The sequence below is a fragment of the Corticium candelabrum genome, chromosome 22, assembly GCF_963422355.1.
Source record: "Corticium candelabrum chromosome 22, ooCorCand1.1, whole genome shotgun sequence".
Taxonomy (NCBI): domain Eukaryota; kingdom Metazoa; phylum Porifera; class Homoscleromorpha; order Homosclerophorida; family Plakinidae; genus Corticium; species Corticium candelabrum.
In genome coordinates this window covers 1,388,923-1,406,391 of record NC_085106.1, presented here as the reverse complement: position 1 = coordinate 1,406,391, position 17,469 = coordinate 1,388,923, and the positions used below count along the sequence as shown (strand labels likewise).

Sequence of the window (17,469 nt, the reverse complement as noted above, 5' to 3'; positions counted from 1 at the left end):
GCTTGTAGTAGTTACTTTACCACAAAATGCTTGGTGCTGGCAGGTAGTTGTTAACATGCAAGTTGTTTGCATTGTGTGTATGTGTGTGTGTGTGTGTGTGTGTGTGTGTGTGTGTGTGTGTGTGTGTGTCTGTGTCTGTGTCTGTGTCTGTGTCTGTGTCTGTGTCTGTGTCTGTGTCTGTGTGTGTATGTCTGTGTCTGTGTCTGTCTGTGTCTGTGTCTGTGTGTGTATGTGTGTGTGCGTGTGTGCGCGCGTCTGTGTCTGTGTCTGTGTGTGTCTGTCTGTGTCTGTGTGTGTCTGTGTTTATGTTTGTGTAGTCTGCAAGCACATTTGTTTCTCCTCATCTATTGCTTTTTGTAATCACTTGAGCAGCATGGCTATCAAGCATGTGATGAATGGAACCATGTGATATATCTTAACACATTAATTAAAGCTGCAAAATTTACCCCAGAGGCTGCAAATGGTCCCAGATAGAAAAACCACAAATTTGTCCAGCAAAAATGTTTCCCTTTACAGTAATGCTAACACATTAGTTTAATATTGTTAACTACGTTGTTGCCTGTTTATAGAGCAATGGCTGCGTTGGATCCATTGAAAGTGTCTATCAGTAATTTCCTGTCCGACAAGCCAATCAGCATAGAGATTTCTAATGTTCCAAGTGATGTAAGCCATGGTGTTGATCATGGTACACATTCTGTTCCACTTGATCGAGTTCTTTATATAGACAGATCGGACTTTAGAGAAGTCAGTAAAGTGTCTGTATCTTTGATGTGTGCATGTATGCATTGCTATATTGTGTGTACTAGGTAGCTGATAAGAGCTATAAACGATTGGCTGTTAATCAGCCTGTAGGATTGAAACATGCCGGCTTAGTTTTATCTGTTGAAGATGTGATAAAGGTATGGTGCGGTGGTAGTCTACTTGGTTGTTGTGTTGTGAATTATTTGTGGTTAAGTTAAACATGGAAGACAGACTTGCAGGTAGACAGGCAGTAAACAGACTGACTAAGAGACAGACAGAAGGAAAGGACAGACAATTGGACACACACACACGCGCGCGCACGTGCGCACACACGCACACACACACACACACACACACACACACACACACACACACACACACACACATTGTAAGGCTGACTGTGTGACTGAATTGCTGCTGAGGTATTTTATTAATATATTTTTGTAAAGGATTCGTCTGGCTTTGTTACTGAACTAAAAGTTCGTTGTGATAAATTGGAATCAGTAGCCAAGCCCAAATCTTTCATCCAGTGGGTGTCTCATCCAGTCAGCTGTGAAGTACGACTCTACGATAGATTGTGAGGAGCCATCACTCATATTATTACCAATCATTTGTAAAACTAATAGTCGATGAGTTGTAGATTCAAACATGCGCATCCTGAAGATCCAACTGAAGTTCCAGGAGGATTTCTTAGCGACTGCAACAGGGTATGTGGTATTTGTTGACATGAAATCTGTTGCCTGTACTGATGTGTAGGATTAGCTTTTATCTTACCATTCAGTTGTAACACTGTATTCTTCATTCAAACAATGAGTTGTGCTTGTTGTGAAGTGTTGGCGGTTGCATTGAAGTCCGTAATGTATTGTGATGACTTGCTTTGGTAACGCAACACAAGACTGACTCTATATTTATGATACCCAACTTATATATACATCTTACGTGCATGCGCAATACTACAAACAACAACTACTCATGACACTCCTCCCTTTGAGCCTCAAACTTCCAGACCACAGAGCGCGCGATCTCTAGTCTGGACCAGAACGGTACTAAAATGATTTTGGAAATAGCCTTCTAAGCCAATCAGCGTCTTACAACCGGAATGTCGGTTGTAAATTCTGATTGGTTTAGTAATAATTGGTTATGCTATGTGCACTAATGCTGATTACGTGCATGTGAAATCCTCGTGGGCAGCTAAGTGCATGCCAGAGCCATGATGAAGACTCTGGTGCACTCACACATCTTAGTTTTAGTTTCAGCTTTAGTTCTTTGATCTTTTCAAGCTTGCTGTGACAAGACTTGCACAGCAGCATCACTAGACCATCTTCTTTGACAACTGAACGAGCGGTAGTCTCGCTGGTCGAGCAGTTAGACTAGCTAGCAGTCTGCCGAAGAATCAAAGAGTTGTTGTTTCATGCCGTCCACCAAGATATCGCTGCAAACACGGCAGACGTATCTTCTTTGTTCATGAGATCTCATGGCATTTACAAATGATATGTTGATGTAGGTAAAATGATCCTATGCTGTTAGACTACCATTTAGCATCGCTTTTTGACAAGTACTTCTGAAATCATTTTAGTATAGTTGTGGTCCAGACTAGAATTCGCGCGCTCTCTGGTCTGGAAGTTCGAGGCTACTCCTCCCCCTACAAAATTAGGTACCCGTCCAATTAAAATTGTCATCGTCTGTGCACCGATATTCGACTTCTTTGTATCTGTTAGTGTATGGGTCCGGTGTGAGATGTGATATGAAGTTGTTGGTTACTGGAGTGGAGAAACAGTAGAGTTGTTAGATGACTACAATGATGTTGGACAGAAGTTGGAAACTATGCATGCACAATACTACACACAACAACTACTCATGACGGTATTGTAGTCAATAATGTAGTATTGTAGTCAGTAATGCAGTATTGTAGTCAGTAATGTAGTATTGTGTCCAGTGCTCCAACTCTGTCGCTTTGCGTCAACTCAATATATACCAACCATCTTTTGGGCACAAATGTTTACACCGAATTGATTGCTGTGGCATCAGTTATTTTTCCATGCAATTTTTGGGGTGTTAATCCTTTATTCTAACTCTGATTTGTTTGAACAATACCATGGAGAAGAGAGTATATGTGGACTTACACACAAGCACACAATGAATGAGACCAGTGATGTGTCTGCAAGGTTACAAGAACCAAGCATTAAATGCTTACAAGTTAAATGCACTGATACAAGCTTTTTACCGACATGTGAAATGTTGGGTATAGTAATACCAGCCATCGACCAACCACGCACGCTAGGGTTATATTGTTATTGCTGGTTTATGCTTGTGTTTAGTGTTTTATTGGTTTCTCATATAATTTATTTGTTGTTGTTTATAGGATGCATTACATGTGATATCCAATGCTGTTGTGGATGTGTCTGTATTAAAAGGTCAGGCTGGTGATCGATTCCAGTTTGAAAGAATAGGCTATTTTACTCCTGACTATGACAGCACACCAGAGAAGGTAGGCTGAGGTGTTGTTTATTGTCTCCAACTTGTGATGACATTTTTGTGTTTTGAATTTCAGTTAATTTTCAACTGCACAGTTAGACTTCGAGAGGACACTAGCAAATGACTGTTTGTCACACAAATGATGCGTATGGTTTTGTTGTGATTTCAAGCAGACGTCTGCAGATTAATTTTATTGTTTAGTCATGTCTGTTCTTACACTTCACACTTCACTACTTTGTGAATCTTTATAGTCTGTGCAGATTACTGCTATTCTTCTATTTTCTGACTATTATAGACTTTAACATTGCAAGTCACAGTTGGATGTGTGAGTGTGTACACCCACGCATACAGAGATGGTGTCAGTGTTGGTTAGCTAAACTCTGTAGGCAATTGAAGCAGTTGTAGCCCTTTGCAGTCATCTGGAGTTGTTACCTGTTTTTAACGATTTTTGAAATGCTTTAGTAAAGAAGTTCCACTCTTTAGTAGAATATTAGTTTACAGAAGGCAGTTTGGTCAGTTTTATCATGATAGTTGCTGTTTGTAGATCTTGCACATACCACTTTTGTACACAAAGGTAATACATAGATAATATACTGCAAAGCCAACATGTCAAAAAGCTGTCTGTACTTAATACATATCTAGATGCACCATCATGGTTTACATGTATATAATAGATACACAACATGTGGTGCACATTGCTGCCATATGTCCAGCCATTAGTTTTCTAATTCCGGTTCCATCCACAGAGTAAATTGCAAGGATACAATGCATTGATTTCATGTTGATCCTTTATTAGCAAATAACGAGGTGCAGCATCTGGCGAACACTGTAACACAAAGCACTTATTAGTTAATTGAGAATCCTTCTTAGAGTTTTTATTCCAATATTAGAAGGGAGTCTTGATGAGATCAAAAAGTCAATAGCAACTAGGTGTACATAATTGATTGCTCTTGAGTAGCTAGAAAATAGTATATGTACATGGAATTTAAGACATCTTTTTTTGCAATAGCAGTGTTAGTGCATGACTGCTTATTAGAAGACAAGAATATAGTGCATTTTGTGGTTGTTGAAACTGTAAGTTTTTTATGGCTTGTTTTGCTTCAAAAGCATGCAGTAGTGTGTCCTGCACAGGAGTACTGTACTGTCTGGACAATGTTGTTTTGTAATTGTTGTTTGACTGTGGAAGACATACTCATGATTTACTGACAATTTAAAATTTGTACATGTAATGGAATTAATCAGCTGCTTGTTGTCACAACAATTGTTTTACTCACATTGAAACAGTTGTCTTGCTGTTCTGGTACATAGTTCTAGTAGATTACACAGTATTACTTGTGCTCTGGTACATATTCCTAGTAGATTACACAGTATTACTTGTAACATCAATTCAGAACAATTGATTAGTTTACAACACTATCTTCTCTTGCTTGGTTGCGTTCTCGTTGGACTTCGGGGCTTGTGCAATCACTTGGCAATTGAAGGAGTGTTGTTTGATGGCCTCTCTGTTGTTGTTCTCTATTGATTCTTTTAGAATCGTTTACTTCTGTAGAGCGGCTGGTTGATGTCATTGGTGCTTTTGTGTGTATCTATGGTTAAATTTTAGGTATTGCTAGCTTGTATGAACTCACACTATACTTGCACTCAGATTTGTGTAAGTTACCTTTTCATGGAATGTGACACCATTTTCTGACAAGTTTCCTGTCATGAAGTGGAAGAGACCAGCACCTTCATCTAACAGTTCAATCCACGTTGTGTAGATTTCTTTTACACCACTATAGCAATCCAAGACAATAAACACTGTGTTTAGTACACAGGCGCATAGCCAAGGGAGGTTACTCAGCAGTAGCCTTGCCCCAGACGCAGTGTGGATTGCAGCCTCGGATGCGCCGCCATCACCAGTAGTGGTGATAGTGGTGATTGCGGCGCATCCGGGGCTGCAATCCACACTGCATCTGGGGTGAGGCTAACTCAGCAGCCAGGGAGTCGCACTGCACGCCTTTCTCAGCTCTGACTGTAACTAGTAAATAGATGTTGTGAGTAAGTAGTACAGTAGCACTACACTAACCACAATTTTGGGAAAGTGCAGAATCATTGCCTGTGATAGCTGACAGAGTACTTCATGGTAATTGCTTATAAAATTCAACATTGAGGCAGCATCATGTACAGTTTTATGATGAATTCCATAATTGTTCATCTCTTGCAAGATTAATGAGGTGCGTATTGTTCTTGTGTAGAAACATATTGAAGTGATGTTTTTGTACAAAATGGCCATAGCTTTAAAATCACACTAATTTTTTATATGCTATGGTGAGGTGCGGTCTAATCAACCTTGGCGAACTGCTGGCTATGACCCTGAGTACAAACACTTAATTGCATAATAGTAGTTTGTGTAATATGTTGTAAACCTTTCAGTCATATGTGATGGTTTGTTTTCAATAAGCGTGACAGGCAGCTCTCTGCCCAACTTCAATGGATACCACTGTTTCTTTATTTCAATAAGCTGCCTTCTACTCAGAATATGTAGGAATTCCTGCCGTGTCCTTTTTCTTGTCGGCAAATTATCACTGCCACGTTTGATCTCTTCTTGCACTTTTTCTGTTAATCTTTCTTCTCGGTTTTGTTCACTGAGATCTATGAGGTCTTCGTCATCATAATGTTTGGCTTTGAAATCCGTTACAAACTCTTCAGCAATGGAGTGTAGGTGTTCTTGCACTTGCTCTTTGCTTGTATCCCAGTCGAGAGAGGCTTGCTCGAAAGCTGACTTTGCATGTGTCAGGACAACACAGCTTACAGGAATGCATATAGCCTCTTCTAATTTTCTTATGGATTCCACTTCCTTGTTATCCAGATTAGTTATGGCACTGGCAAAATAGACTACCATTATGTGTGCATTTTCATGTCTCAGTGGTTCAATTGCCCATCTGATTCTCTCACACACGTCATCGTCAGTTAAAACATCATTATCTGTTGAATTGTCTCCCAGTCCAGGTGTATCAACAAGAGTCAGTTTGTAAGATACTGAGTGTACCAGGACTTGTCTTGTATAGCTGTGAGCATATGGCTTTCCAGACTGTAGCAACATTTGAAAATTCAAGAGTATAACACACACACACACACACACACACACACACACACACACACACACACACACACACACACACACACACACACACACACACACACACACACACACACACACACACACACACACACACACACACACACCACATCACATCATTGTCTAAACTGTGCACCTTGAACTGGTGAACATCCTTGGGTGCTCTAACATTAGTATTCATGGTACCCATGACATTATTGACAGATGACGTCTTGCCCACTCTTGTTCTGCCAACTGCTACTATAGCTACATGGGTGATACTTCCATTTCTTGGTAGTGTGGGAGCAGAGAAGTGTGTAGATGACGAAAATGGCTGAACAAATTGAGCTGGTTGTTTATGCTGTGACATGAAACTGGTTGTAGCAGGTTGTGCTGGAGACGTAATGGTGGTGCGTTGAACAGGAGGTGCAGGTCTGCTTGGACCGTTTGTGACATGAAATGGTTCTACATCAGAGACACTTGATGTACTGGTCTGTGTCAGAGAGGAGACAGAAACCATTTCTGTACTGCATAAGCTTTTGCTGCTCTCTAAAAGCAGGCAGCAGGAGCAATTTGAATTTTTATTTTAATTAACTTTCAAACTGTATTTTAGCTAACCTAATACTTCACCAAGGTCTCCCCTGTCAATGGCTTGTAATGTTTGAATCAATTTCTGTTTAGTCGCTTTTGTTCCAAGTTTTTGACACCAGTTGGTAGCATTTTGTGACTGCATTGTTCAAGGCTCCCCCCCCCCCCCCCCCCGATGCTCGATGTTGTCGATTTCTGCTTCAATGAAACCCAGTTGTCTTGCCAGGTCTTTCCAGTTCGTACCAAGCTCTCGTGATATCTGTAGAATATAAGGTTTCATAGGGCAACTTCTCTTTAACATGTGTGCTACAACAGACGACAAAGTCAATGTAAAGAAACTTGACATTGTATTGCACTTACAAGGCAATGAATCTGATGGATTGGGATTGGATGTACGCATTTGATTTAAGCACTGCTTGACTTTCTCAGCCACATGAAGTTTACCCATATCATTCATGGTGTCTTTCAGTATTTTAAGTTTGCGTTGCATTGGTAGCTGATGTTCATTAATAAATACTGTCTCAAAAAGGGAGTGTGTATCAACAACTTTTTGATGGTCCACCAGATTCTGAAGTCCGTGTGATTTTAATTTTTCTTTGACGAAAATTCTCAGATTTTTGTAGTCCTCTTCACATTCTGAAGCACAAGTTACAACTAGTTTTGCAACGTTGCTTTAAATTTCTTGTGCCTCCTAGCATCTGCTCTTAGATTCAGATGACTTGATGCCATGTTTTAGACCTGTAACAAAAAAATAATTTCTGACGCACAGCTCTACTAAATATACGGCAGTGATTAGTCGATTGTTTAGCTATAGAATTGTATAGAAATATTGTAATAGCGCTTACGTGATTGACAATGGCAGGCAAAATATGATCTACACATGATTAACACGCACTTTTCTTACATTATTTTATACTATCAACCAAGCAAGATTCTGTAGATCTGTTAGCAATACAGACATCAGTGCATGGATGAGATGTTTGTAGGTTGTTAGTGTGTCGTGGTACTACCCTATAGCTAGATTAACGTTTTGTCGGTCGTTGTTATCAGATTCCAATCTGCATAATCAATTACTGGATTGGCAGTGGGTGAGACATTTGATGCCTATATTTGTATGTATTTACATGTATAACATTTTCATTAACATTACAGAAAGAAACCAATTGCTGGTCTAAGGAAAATTTTAGACAAACTTTAATTTTTGCTTGTTTCTACCAATGTATGTGTTCAAACAAGCACAACGTCTTTGGCACTAACGCTAAAACGATTCATACACGAATCATTGTGTAACACGTGTACCATGTTTTAATCTTCTGCAACTGTGTAGATAGACAAGGGTACTTTTGATTTGTTATTTGGCATCTTTGTTTGTTATTTCTACCGGGTACTCTAACATTTCAGGTGTGGAGGCAGAGCTTCTGGTCACCTGGTACACTTGCGCGGGTGTGATGAGTACTTGAAACTTGAAAGTGCTACGACCCCCAGAATGTCTTTCAGTCCCACCACGGACCCTAAAACATTAACATTTCGAAGTTGACACCCTTTAGTGTTCTATAGGACACTTTACAAAATTAATGATTCAGTTTTCTAGTATGCACTACAGCATGTTACAAGTAGACTGCTGACAGTTGACAGACTCGGTTGTCTAGTAGGCACTACAGCGTACTACAAGTAGACTGCAGCCAGTTGACAGACTCAGTTGTCTAGTATGCACTACAGTACTACAAGTAGACTGCAGCCAGTTGACAGACTCAGTTGTCTAGTATGAACTACAGGATTACAAGTAGACTGCAGCCAGTTGACGGACATATCAAATGCAATAAACTCAATGGAAGGAGCGATGTCCAAAACTGAACAGGAACTAAAAATTTTAATCATGTAATAAATTGGCACTTGCACCAAACTCTTCTCTTCTACTTGATGATCTTACCTTGTTAGAAATCAAAGTGTGACAAACTGTGATGAGTGGATTTATACAATCACGTACTCAAGCAATTGTCTTGATTTCATACACAAACCTAAAAGAAAAGTGTGTAAGGATTATATGGTCAAATGTGCGAACTAATTAGCTACGAGCGTAAAGAAGGACACCACAATGAGTGGTGGACTGCTTCGCGAGAAGCTCACTCTAAACGGGTTGAATTGACTTCCGGTCTGTCTGTCGGTATGTCTGTACCTATGTTTCTATCTATCTATCTATCTATCTATCAACACAAGAAAGAGAAGTACAAGCAATTTCACCATCCAGGAGGACAACGTCCAGATGTCATCCCCTTGGTACATGAACATTTTGGGAGATGGGGCAAGGAAGCCATTAACTTCCTCAAGTCCCTAGGGGATCGCTCCAAGGATGAATATGGTCAATACAACAAAAAGGATTTTATGTCAGTGTCTAGACGCCGGATTAGCGTTGCACTTCAGAAAGGCAATGCTAAAGTTATTCTAAGGAAGCTGGAAAGACTAATTTATGCTTTTTCTTCGCTTGACCTTGCTTTCACAGACGTTCAGTCTTACGTTCATTAGAATAGACAGCAGTTTTCATTAGTCTTTTGTGCTAGAGAAAGAAATTATTCAATAAAATCTATCTATCTATCTATCTATCTATGAAAGGTCCTTTATTGTAATATACCGAACGATACAGTACAATAAGCGTCTACAGGACTGGTAGCACTATAACAGAAGTAGAGTTCTGGAGTACTATGTAGAGGTCCAGTCGAAGACTATACATCACAAATGATTAAAAGCAGAAATTACAACAACAAAAAAAACACTTTTAAGTTAAGAGATGTTGTCTCTTCTTGCCAACCAGCATCGAAAAGAGTCTTTCAGGGTGGAATGAATGACAGCTTGAAACAGATCGTCCAAGTCGCGTTGAAGAGGCTTGCACAACATGCAGACTGCTCGTCGAGTTTCAGGAAAAATCAATCCTCTCGACCCAACCAAGAGATGCAAAAGCTCCGTCTTATACTGATGGTTAGCATCTTTGACAAGTTGGGCATAGCGGCGTTCTTTCCGGGCCTTCGTTTCTTCCACGACTGTTTCGAATGGGACCGACAGCTCAAGCATCCAGGCCTTTTTGAGGACGGCATTCCAAACAACAATGTCTGGACGAAGGCAGGTACAGGTTATATCGACAGGAAAATTGTATACTGATTCTGGTAGGTCGGCTACTATGGAAAACTGTTGACTAAGATGACGTTTTAGAAAGTCCACAAATAGTCTCAGCGTATTGTCGTGTCTCTGTTTGTACAAACCTCGATCAAGTAGACTGGGACATGCATTTAGCACGTGGCACAGCGATTGGGGTTGGTGACAGAGAGGACATTGATTGCACGAAATTTTCTTCCACAACTGTAAGTTGGTTGCTGATGGGAGGGTGTCCTGGAGCCCATTTATTGCCCATTTGAACAAGTCATCGGGTAGAGATTTTAGGGACAAGGCAAAGTGCTCAGCTTCCACGTCCTTGAATCGAGCCGCTTGACCTTGTACAGACAGGGAGGTAAGATGTGACAAATGACGATTATTTGATGATTCCGTAATCGTCTTTTTGATGTTCTTTATTTTTGATTGCAGGCACCCAGGCGAAGTATCAAGAGTTGCCAAGAAACTGCCGGCACTAAATCTGGTTGATGACAACTCAGTCTCTCTTGAAATCTTTATAGTTGCCAGGGCTCTCAAGCATTCGTCATTTGATTTAGTAAATCGAAGCAGGTTGCAAGACTGTAGTCTCTTGAAAGAATCTGACGGTTGGCCAAGTTGGAGGCCGCCGTTCTTGGTGTTAAGGAAAAGGCGAGAGACAGCTGCTGAATGAGCAAGACCGACCCATTTTTTTAAGAATTTCGTGACTACACTGTCCAATGATTGCTCGATCCATGACAAAGGAATAGATGCAATGCTCAGTAACCATGAAAGCCGCGGTAGCACCGCTCTCTTATAGAGAAGACATTTATTCATTCGGGAAACGGCTGTTTGATCGACTTTATTCAATAAATTCTTAGTAGTCTCCAGAAGCTCTCTTGAAATGTCGGCATGAGACAGATCAGACGCAATTGGAAGACCCAAGTACTTGTAGCTTTTCTTGTGTGACAAGAATGGAATCTTTTGCCCTTGTATAGAGATTTCCGGGTCAAAGACAGTTGGATGAATCAGCCTCCGACGTGAAAAAGTTGAACATTTTGCTGCATTGACTTCTAGGCCAGACCATTCGAGGAATTGGTCTGTTCGCTTGCACACAGCATTAATTTCATGTGGACCTCTTGTGACTACGACAGCGTCATCAGCAAAACTACACAAGAAAGAGTTTTGAGCCTATCTATCTATCTATCTATCTATCTATCTATCTATCTATCTATCTATCTATTCAGTCTTACGTTCATTAGAATAGACAGCAGTTTTCATTAGTCTTTTGTGCTAGAGAAAGAAATTATTCAATAAAATCTATCTATCTATCTATCTATCTATCTATCAATGTTCATTCACTCAACTTGGCTTGTCTGTCTGTCCAAGCAAATGCCAGGCTTATTCCAGAGTCATTCCAGCTAGCTGGCCAGATGACATTCCTTTCACTTCCTCAGGCATTACTGTACTTGGCAGTCCTATTGGAGACTGTGATTACGTGCAGAATTATTGTTTATCTACTGCACTTTCTGGAGCTGAACTGTGCAACAAACTGCAAAGTTTGAATGATCCTCAGAGTGCTATGTTGATCTTGAGGCAATGTCATTCCACCCGTTTAAACCACTTGGGCAGGACAGTTCAACATACTTGGTTGACGGAAGGAGCAAGGGCACATGATGATTTGACACAACGCACTTTTTGTTCTATCCTAGGCATAATGGCTGATCCATCTCTTTATTGGAAACAGTGCTGTCTATCAATAAAAAGTGGAGGATTCGGTTTAACGATGTTGGAAGACATCTCACCTGCAGCATTCCTTGCAGCATGGTCTAACACCTTTCAACAGCTTCCCAAACGGTTTCTCACTTTTTCGAGTTATTCTCCATCTTTTCTAGGGAAGGTTCTTACGAACCTCCCTCTAGGTCATCAACTCACTGACTCTCATAAGAAACTGCTATCCATCTTGGAAAGCGGCTGTGATTACGCTCACTTATCTCTAGAGGACTTGCTGACAGAACCTGACAAGCTACAGCACAGACTTACTTCAGCTATTAATCAAGGCAGAGAGGCAACTTTGCTAGCCTTGTCTATCGATGACCAGTGTTCTGCTCGTTTGAGATCTGTTGCAGGAAAGGAAGCTGGAGCTTGGCTTCACGCAATCCCATCCGACGATGAGCTCGCTATTGAAACTCGCGAATATCGCTTAGCGGCTTATTTACGCTTGGGCTTGCCTATATTTGGTCAATGGGCAGTCACCTGTGATTGTGGAGCTACAGTAGACGAAGGTGCATACCACCTCTTGACATGCAAGCGTCACGGTGGCCCAATTTGGCAGCACGACTTCATTGTCTCGGCCTGGTGCAGGTGTCTAAATTCAGCTGATGTTCTCCACAAGAAGGAAGTGCGCAACCTCTATGTCGACAGCCTTGGTCGCCCGGATATTGTGACCTTTGACTCAGGTAGCTTGACCAATGCTGAGATAGATGTCTCGCTAGCTCATCCCTACAACAAGGAGGTGGTTAGCTCTAGTGCTAAAGTGACTGGCCATGCCTCCCTTGTTCGAGAACAACACAAGAAAGAGAAGTACAAGCAATTTCACCATCCAGGAGGACAACGTCCAGATGTCATCCCCTTGGTACATGAACATTTTGGGAGATGGGGCAAGGAAGCCATTAACTTCCTCAAGTCCCTAGGGGATCGCTCCAAGGATGAATATGGTCAATACAACAAAAAGGATTTTATGTCAGTGTCTAGACGCCGGATTAGCGTTGCACTTCAGAAAGGCAATGCTAAAGTTATTCTAAGGAAGCTGGAAAGACTAATTTATGCTTTTTCTTCGCTTGACCTTGCTTTCACAGACGTTCAGTCTTACGTTCATTAGAATAGACAGCAGTTTTCATTAGTCTTTTGTGCTAGAGAAAGAAATTATTCAATAAAATCTATCTATCTATCTATCTATCTATCTATCTATCTATCTATCTATGTTTGTTTGTAAGCGTGTGTCACGCTCGGGGAGTTTGTCGAGCCAATCAGCAATCGTTTTGGGACGCGAAACGTAGGTGACGTAATACTAGCTTGTCAGCGTGAATCACTCTCGGGAATTGGCAGAGCCAATCAGCAGACCTTTGGCACATCAACAATGGGTGACGTAACAATCCCGCGCATTATGACAGAAAAGCCGAGATGTCGTAAACCTCCATTTTACGGTCAAAATGTCGTCAAACCGAGAAGCGCAGAGTAAAGATCAGGTAATAGTTGTTCGCGTTTGTTACTTTTTACAAAAGAATCGCAAAACAAACGAATTTATCGTTCTACAAGAAGCCAAGCGAAGGTCCCATGGGACCATGCATCTAGATAGGCATCGTTGTATAGGCACCATCAACATGTCATCCGCGATCTTCAAGAGAGCAATATATTCTAAGTAGGACTGATGATAAACGATCGACGTCGTCTTGCAAGAAAGATTCATAGAAAACGTTGACGCTGCTTAATTAATATATTCTGGATCCGGTCGCTAGATGTACATGCATGTCGCTTCACAGTATATTCTATGCAGCTAGAAGACGTACACCGATCTCTAGCTACAACGAAATAGCGGAAAGAAAGATGGTGACGATTCAATAAAAGTATGATAATTTGATAGTCCATCTCAACAGTTAATTAATTTATTAACTTCCAGTGATACAAGAGCGCTATACATGCAGAATTGAGACATAACGTGGATAAGAAGCCCGCGCCGTGCAAGAGTTGCGTAGCTGTGTGAATTCGAAGTAGTGTGGGACATTGATGGTATTTAGTTAATTATCTTTAATCACATTGATAAATCCAAGTGTTTTCAAAGAATTGCCGTTTACATTCTAGCATCAAATTAAGCTAATGATTAATATGATTAATTAATAATAATGACAATAATTTAACAAAATTTAATAAACATACATTGATATTTACAATAAATACACACACACACACACACACACACACACACACACACACACACACACACACACACACACACACACACACACACACACACACACAACATCACTTCCGTCACTTGTGCTGAATTCGAAGTGTAGTGTGGAAATTGATGATATTTAGTTAATTATCTTTAATCACGTCGACGCATCCTTGTGTTTTCAAAGAATTATATATTCAAGCAACAAGCTAATGAATAAATAATGATAATGACAATAAATAGACAAAAATTAATAAAATGTACATTAATATTTATAATAAATACACACGTGCCACACACACACACACACACACACACACACACACACACACACACACACACACACACACACACACACACACACACACACACACACACACACACACAACACACACACACACACACACACACACACACACACACACACACACACACACACACACACACACACACACACACACACACACACACACACACACACACACATACACACACACACACAACGTCACATCTGTCACTTGTGCTGAATTCGAAGTGTAGTGTGGGACATTGATAATATTTAGTTAATTATCTTTAATCACGTCGACGCATCCCTGTGTTTTTTTAAAGAATTATACATTCTATCAACAAGCTAATGAATTAATAATGATAATGTCAATAAATAGACATTTACAAAATTAATAAAATTTACATTAATATTCACAATAAATACAAACGTGACACACACACACACACACACACACACACACACACACACACACACACACACACACACACACACACACAACAAGCACCTAGATGCAAATATATACGCTCGTAGCTGTGAAGCGACGGTGTAAACACAGCTTCATTTACTAGTTAAGCTACGAGCGTAAAAGAAGGACACCACAATAAGTGGTGGACTGCTTCGCGAGAAGCTCACTCTAAACGGGCTGTATTGACTTTCGGTCTGTCTGTCGGTATGTTTGTACCTATGTTTGTAACTATCTATCTATCTATCTATCTATCTATCTATCAGACAGCAGTTTTCATTAGTCTTTTGTGCTAGAGAAAGAAATTATTCAATAAAATCTATCTATCTATCTATCTATCTATCTATCTATCTATCTATGTTTGTTTGTAAGCGTGTGTCACGCTCGGGGAGTTTGTCGAGCCAATCAGCAATCGTTTTGGGACGCGAAACGTAGGTGACGTAATACTAGCTTGTCAGCGTGAATCACTCTCGGGAATTGGCAGAGCCAATCAGCAGACCTTTGGCACATCAACAATGGGTGACGTAACAATCCCGCGCATTATGACAGAAAAGCCGAGATGTCGTAAACCTCCATTTTACGGTCAAAATGTCGTCAAACCGAGAAGCGCAGAGTAAAGATCAGGTAATAGTTGTTCGCGTTTGTTACTTTTTACAAAAGAATCGCAAAACAAACGAATTTATCGTTCTACAAGAAGCCAAGCGAAGGTCCCATGGGACCATGCATCTAGATAGGCATCGTTGTATAGGCACCATCAACATGTCATCCGCGATCTTCAAGAGAGCAATATATTCTAAGTAGGACTGATGATAAACGATCGACGTCGTCTTGCAAGAAAGATTCATAGAAAACGTTGACGCTGCTTAATTAATATATTCTGGATCCGGTCGCTAGATGTACATGCATGTCGCTTCACAGTATATTCTATGCAGCTAGAAGACGTACACCGATCTCTAGCTACAACGAAATAGCGGAAAGAAAGATGGTGACGATTCAATAAAAGTATGATAATTTGATAGTCCATCTCAACAGTTAATTAATTTATTAACTTCCAGTGATACAAGAGCGCTATACATGCAGAATTGAGACATAACGTGGATAAGAAGCCCGCGCCGTGCAAGAGTTGCGTAGCTGTGTGAATTCGAAGTAGTGTGGGACATTGATGGTATTTAGTTAATTATCTTTAATCACATTGATAAATCCAAGTGTTTTCAAAGAATTGCCGTTTACATTCTAGCATCAAATTAAGCTAATGATTAATATGATTAATTAATAATAATGACAATAATTTAACAAAATTTAATAAACATACATTGATATTTACAATAAATACACACACACACACACACACACACACACACACACACACACACACACACACACACACACACACACACACACACACACACACACACACAACATCACTTCCGTCACTTGTGCTGAATTCGAAGTGTAGTGTGGAAATTGATGATATTTAGTTAATTATCTTTAATCACGTCGACGCATCCTTGTGTTTTCAAAGAATTATATATTCAAGCAACAAGCTAATGAATAAATAATGATAATGACAATAAATAGACAAAAATTAATAAAATGTACATTAATATTTATAATAAATACACACGTGCCACACACACACACACACACACACACACACACACACACACACACACACACACACACACACACACACACACACACACACACACACACACACACACACACACACACACACACACACACACACACACACACACACACACACACACACACACACACACACACACACACACACACACACACACACACACACACACACACACACACATACACACACACACACAACGTCACATCTGTCACTTGTGCTGAATTCGAAGTGTAGTGTGGGACATTGATAATATTTAGTTAATTATCTTTAATCACGTCGACGCATCCCTGTGTTTTTTTAAAGAATTATACATTCTATCAACAAGCTAATGAATTAATAATGATAATGTCAATAAATAGACATTTACAAAATTAATAAAATTTACATTAATATTCACAATAAATACAAACGTGACACACACACACACACACACACACACACACACACACACACACACACACACACACACACACACACACATACACACACACACACAACGTCACATCTGTCACTTGTGCTGAATTCGAAGTGTAGTGTGGGACATTGATAATATTTAGTTAATTATCTTTAATCACGTCGACGCATCCCTGTGTTTTTTTAAAGAATTATACATTCTATCAACAAGCTAATGAATTAATAATGATAATGTCAATAAATAGACATTTACAAAATTAATAAAATTTACATTAATATTCACAATAAATACAAACGTGACACACACACACACACACACACACACACACACACACACACACACACACACACACACACACACACACACACACACACACACACACACACACAACAAGCACCTAGATGCAAATATATACGCTCGTAGCTGTGAAGCGACGGTGTAAACACAGCTTCATTTACTAGTTAAGCTACGAGCGTAAAAGAAGGACACCACAATAAGTGGTGGACTGCTTCGCGAGAAGCTCACTCTAAACGGGCTGTATTGACTTTCGGTCTGTCTGTCGGTATGTTTGTACCTATGTTTGTAACTATCTATCTATCTATCTATCTATCTATCTATCAGACAGCAGTTTTCATTAGTCTTTTGTGCTAGAGAAAGAAATTATTCAATAAAATCTATCTA

General features: G+C 40.1%; 4 protein-coding genes and 1 long non-coding RNA gene across 5 annotated transcripts in view; 2 read left to right on the top strand and 3 right to left on the bottom strand.

Annotated features, from left to right (window-relative positions):
- LOC134197008 (glutamine--tRNA ligase-like) overlaps positions 1-3,532 on the top strand; it is a 14,578-nt gene extending 11,046 nt beyond the window's left edge. The window contains exons 15-20 of the mRNA XM_062666241.1: positions 570-744; positions 807-899; positions 1,191-1,318; positions 1,382-1,448; positions 3,104-3,229; positions 3,293-3,532. Coding sequence (XP_062522225.1) covers positions 570-744; positions 807-899; positions 1,191-1,318; positions 1,382-1,448; positions 3,104-3,229; positions 3,293-3,340 — 637 coding nt within the window. The 3' untranslated portion in view covers positions 3,341-3,532. The remainder of the gene's footprint in view (positions 1-569; positions 745-806; positions 900-1,190; positions 1,319-1,381; positions 1,449-3,103; positions 3,230-3,292) is intronic.
- A 1,084-nt stretch (positions 3,533-4,616) lies between these two features.
- LOC134197452 (uncharacterized) lies at positions 4,617-6,304 on the bottom strand. The gene is made up of 3 exons (XM_062666782.1): positions 5,622-6,304; positions 4,877-4,988; positions 4,617-4,802 (listed from the first exon to the last, which is right to left on the bottom strand). The coding sequence occupies exons 1-3, from the start codon at positions 6,296-6,298 to the stop codon at positions 4,617-4,619; spliced, it is 975 nt and encodes a 324-aa protein (XP_062522766.1). The 5' UTR covers positions 6,299-6,304.
- Positions 6,305-7,072: 768 nt separating this feature from the next.
- Positions 7,073-7,634, bottom strand: LOC134197613 (uncharacterized). Its single transcript, XR_009972685.1, has 2 exons — positions 7,262-7,634; positions 7,073-7,207 (listed from the first exon to the last, which is right to left on the bottom strand). It is a non-coding gene; the product is annotated as an uncharacterized LOC134197613 (long non-coding RNA).
- A 1,485-nt stretch (positions 7,635-9,119) lies between these two features.
- LOC134197214 (uncharacterized) lies at positions 9,120-11,173 on the bottom strand. Its single transcript, XM_062666493.1, has one exon. It carries the CDS (start codon positions 10,853-10,855, stop codon positions 9,680-9,682), a length of 1,176 nt encoding a protein of 391 aa, XP_062522477.1. The 5' UTR covers positions 10,856-11,173; the 3' UTR covers positions 9,120-9,679.
- Positions 11,174-11,419: 246 nt separating this feature from the next.
- On the top strand, positions 11,420-12,984 carry LOC134197423 (uncharacterized). The gene has a single exon (XM_062666746.1). The coding sequence runs from the start codon at positions 11,601-11,603 to the stop codon at positions 12,897-12,899; it is 1,299 nt and encodes a 432-aa protein (XP_062522730.1). The 5' UTR covers positions 11,420-11,600; the 3' UTR covers positions 12,900-12,984.
- Positions 12,985-17,469: the final 4,485 nt, after the last annotated feature.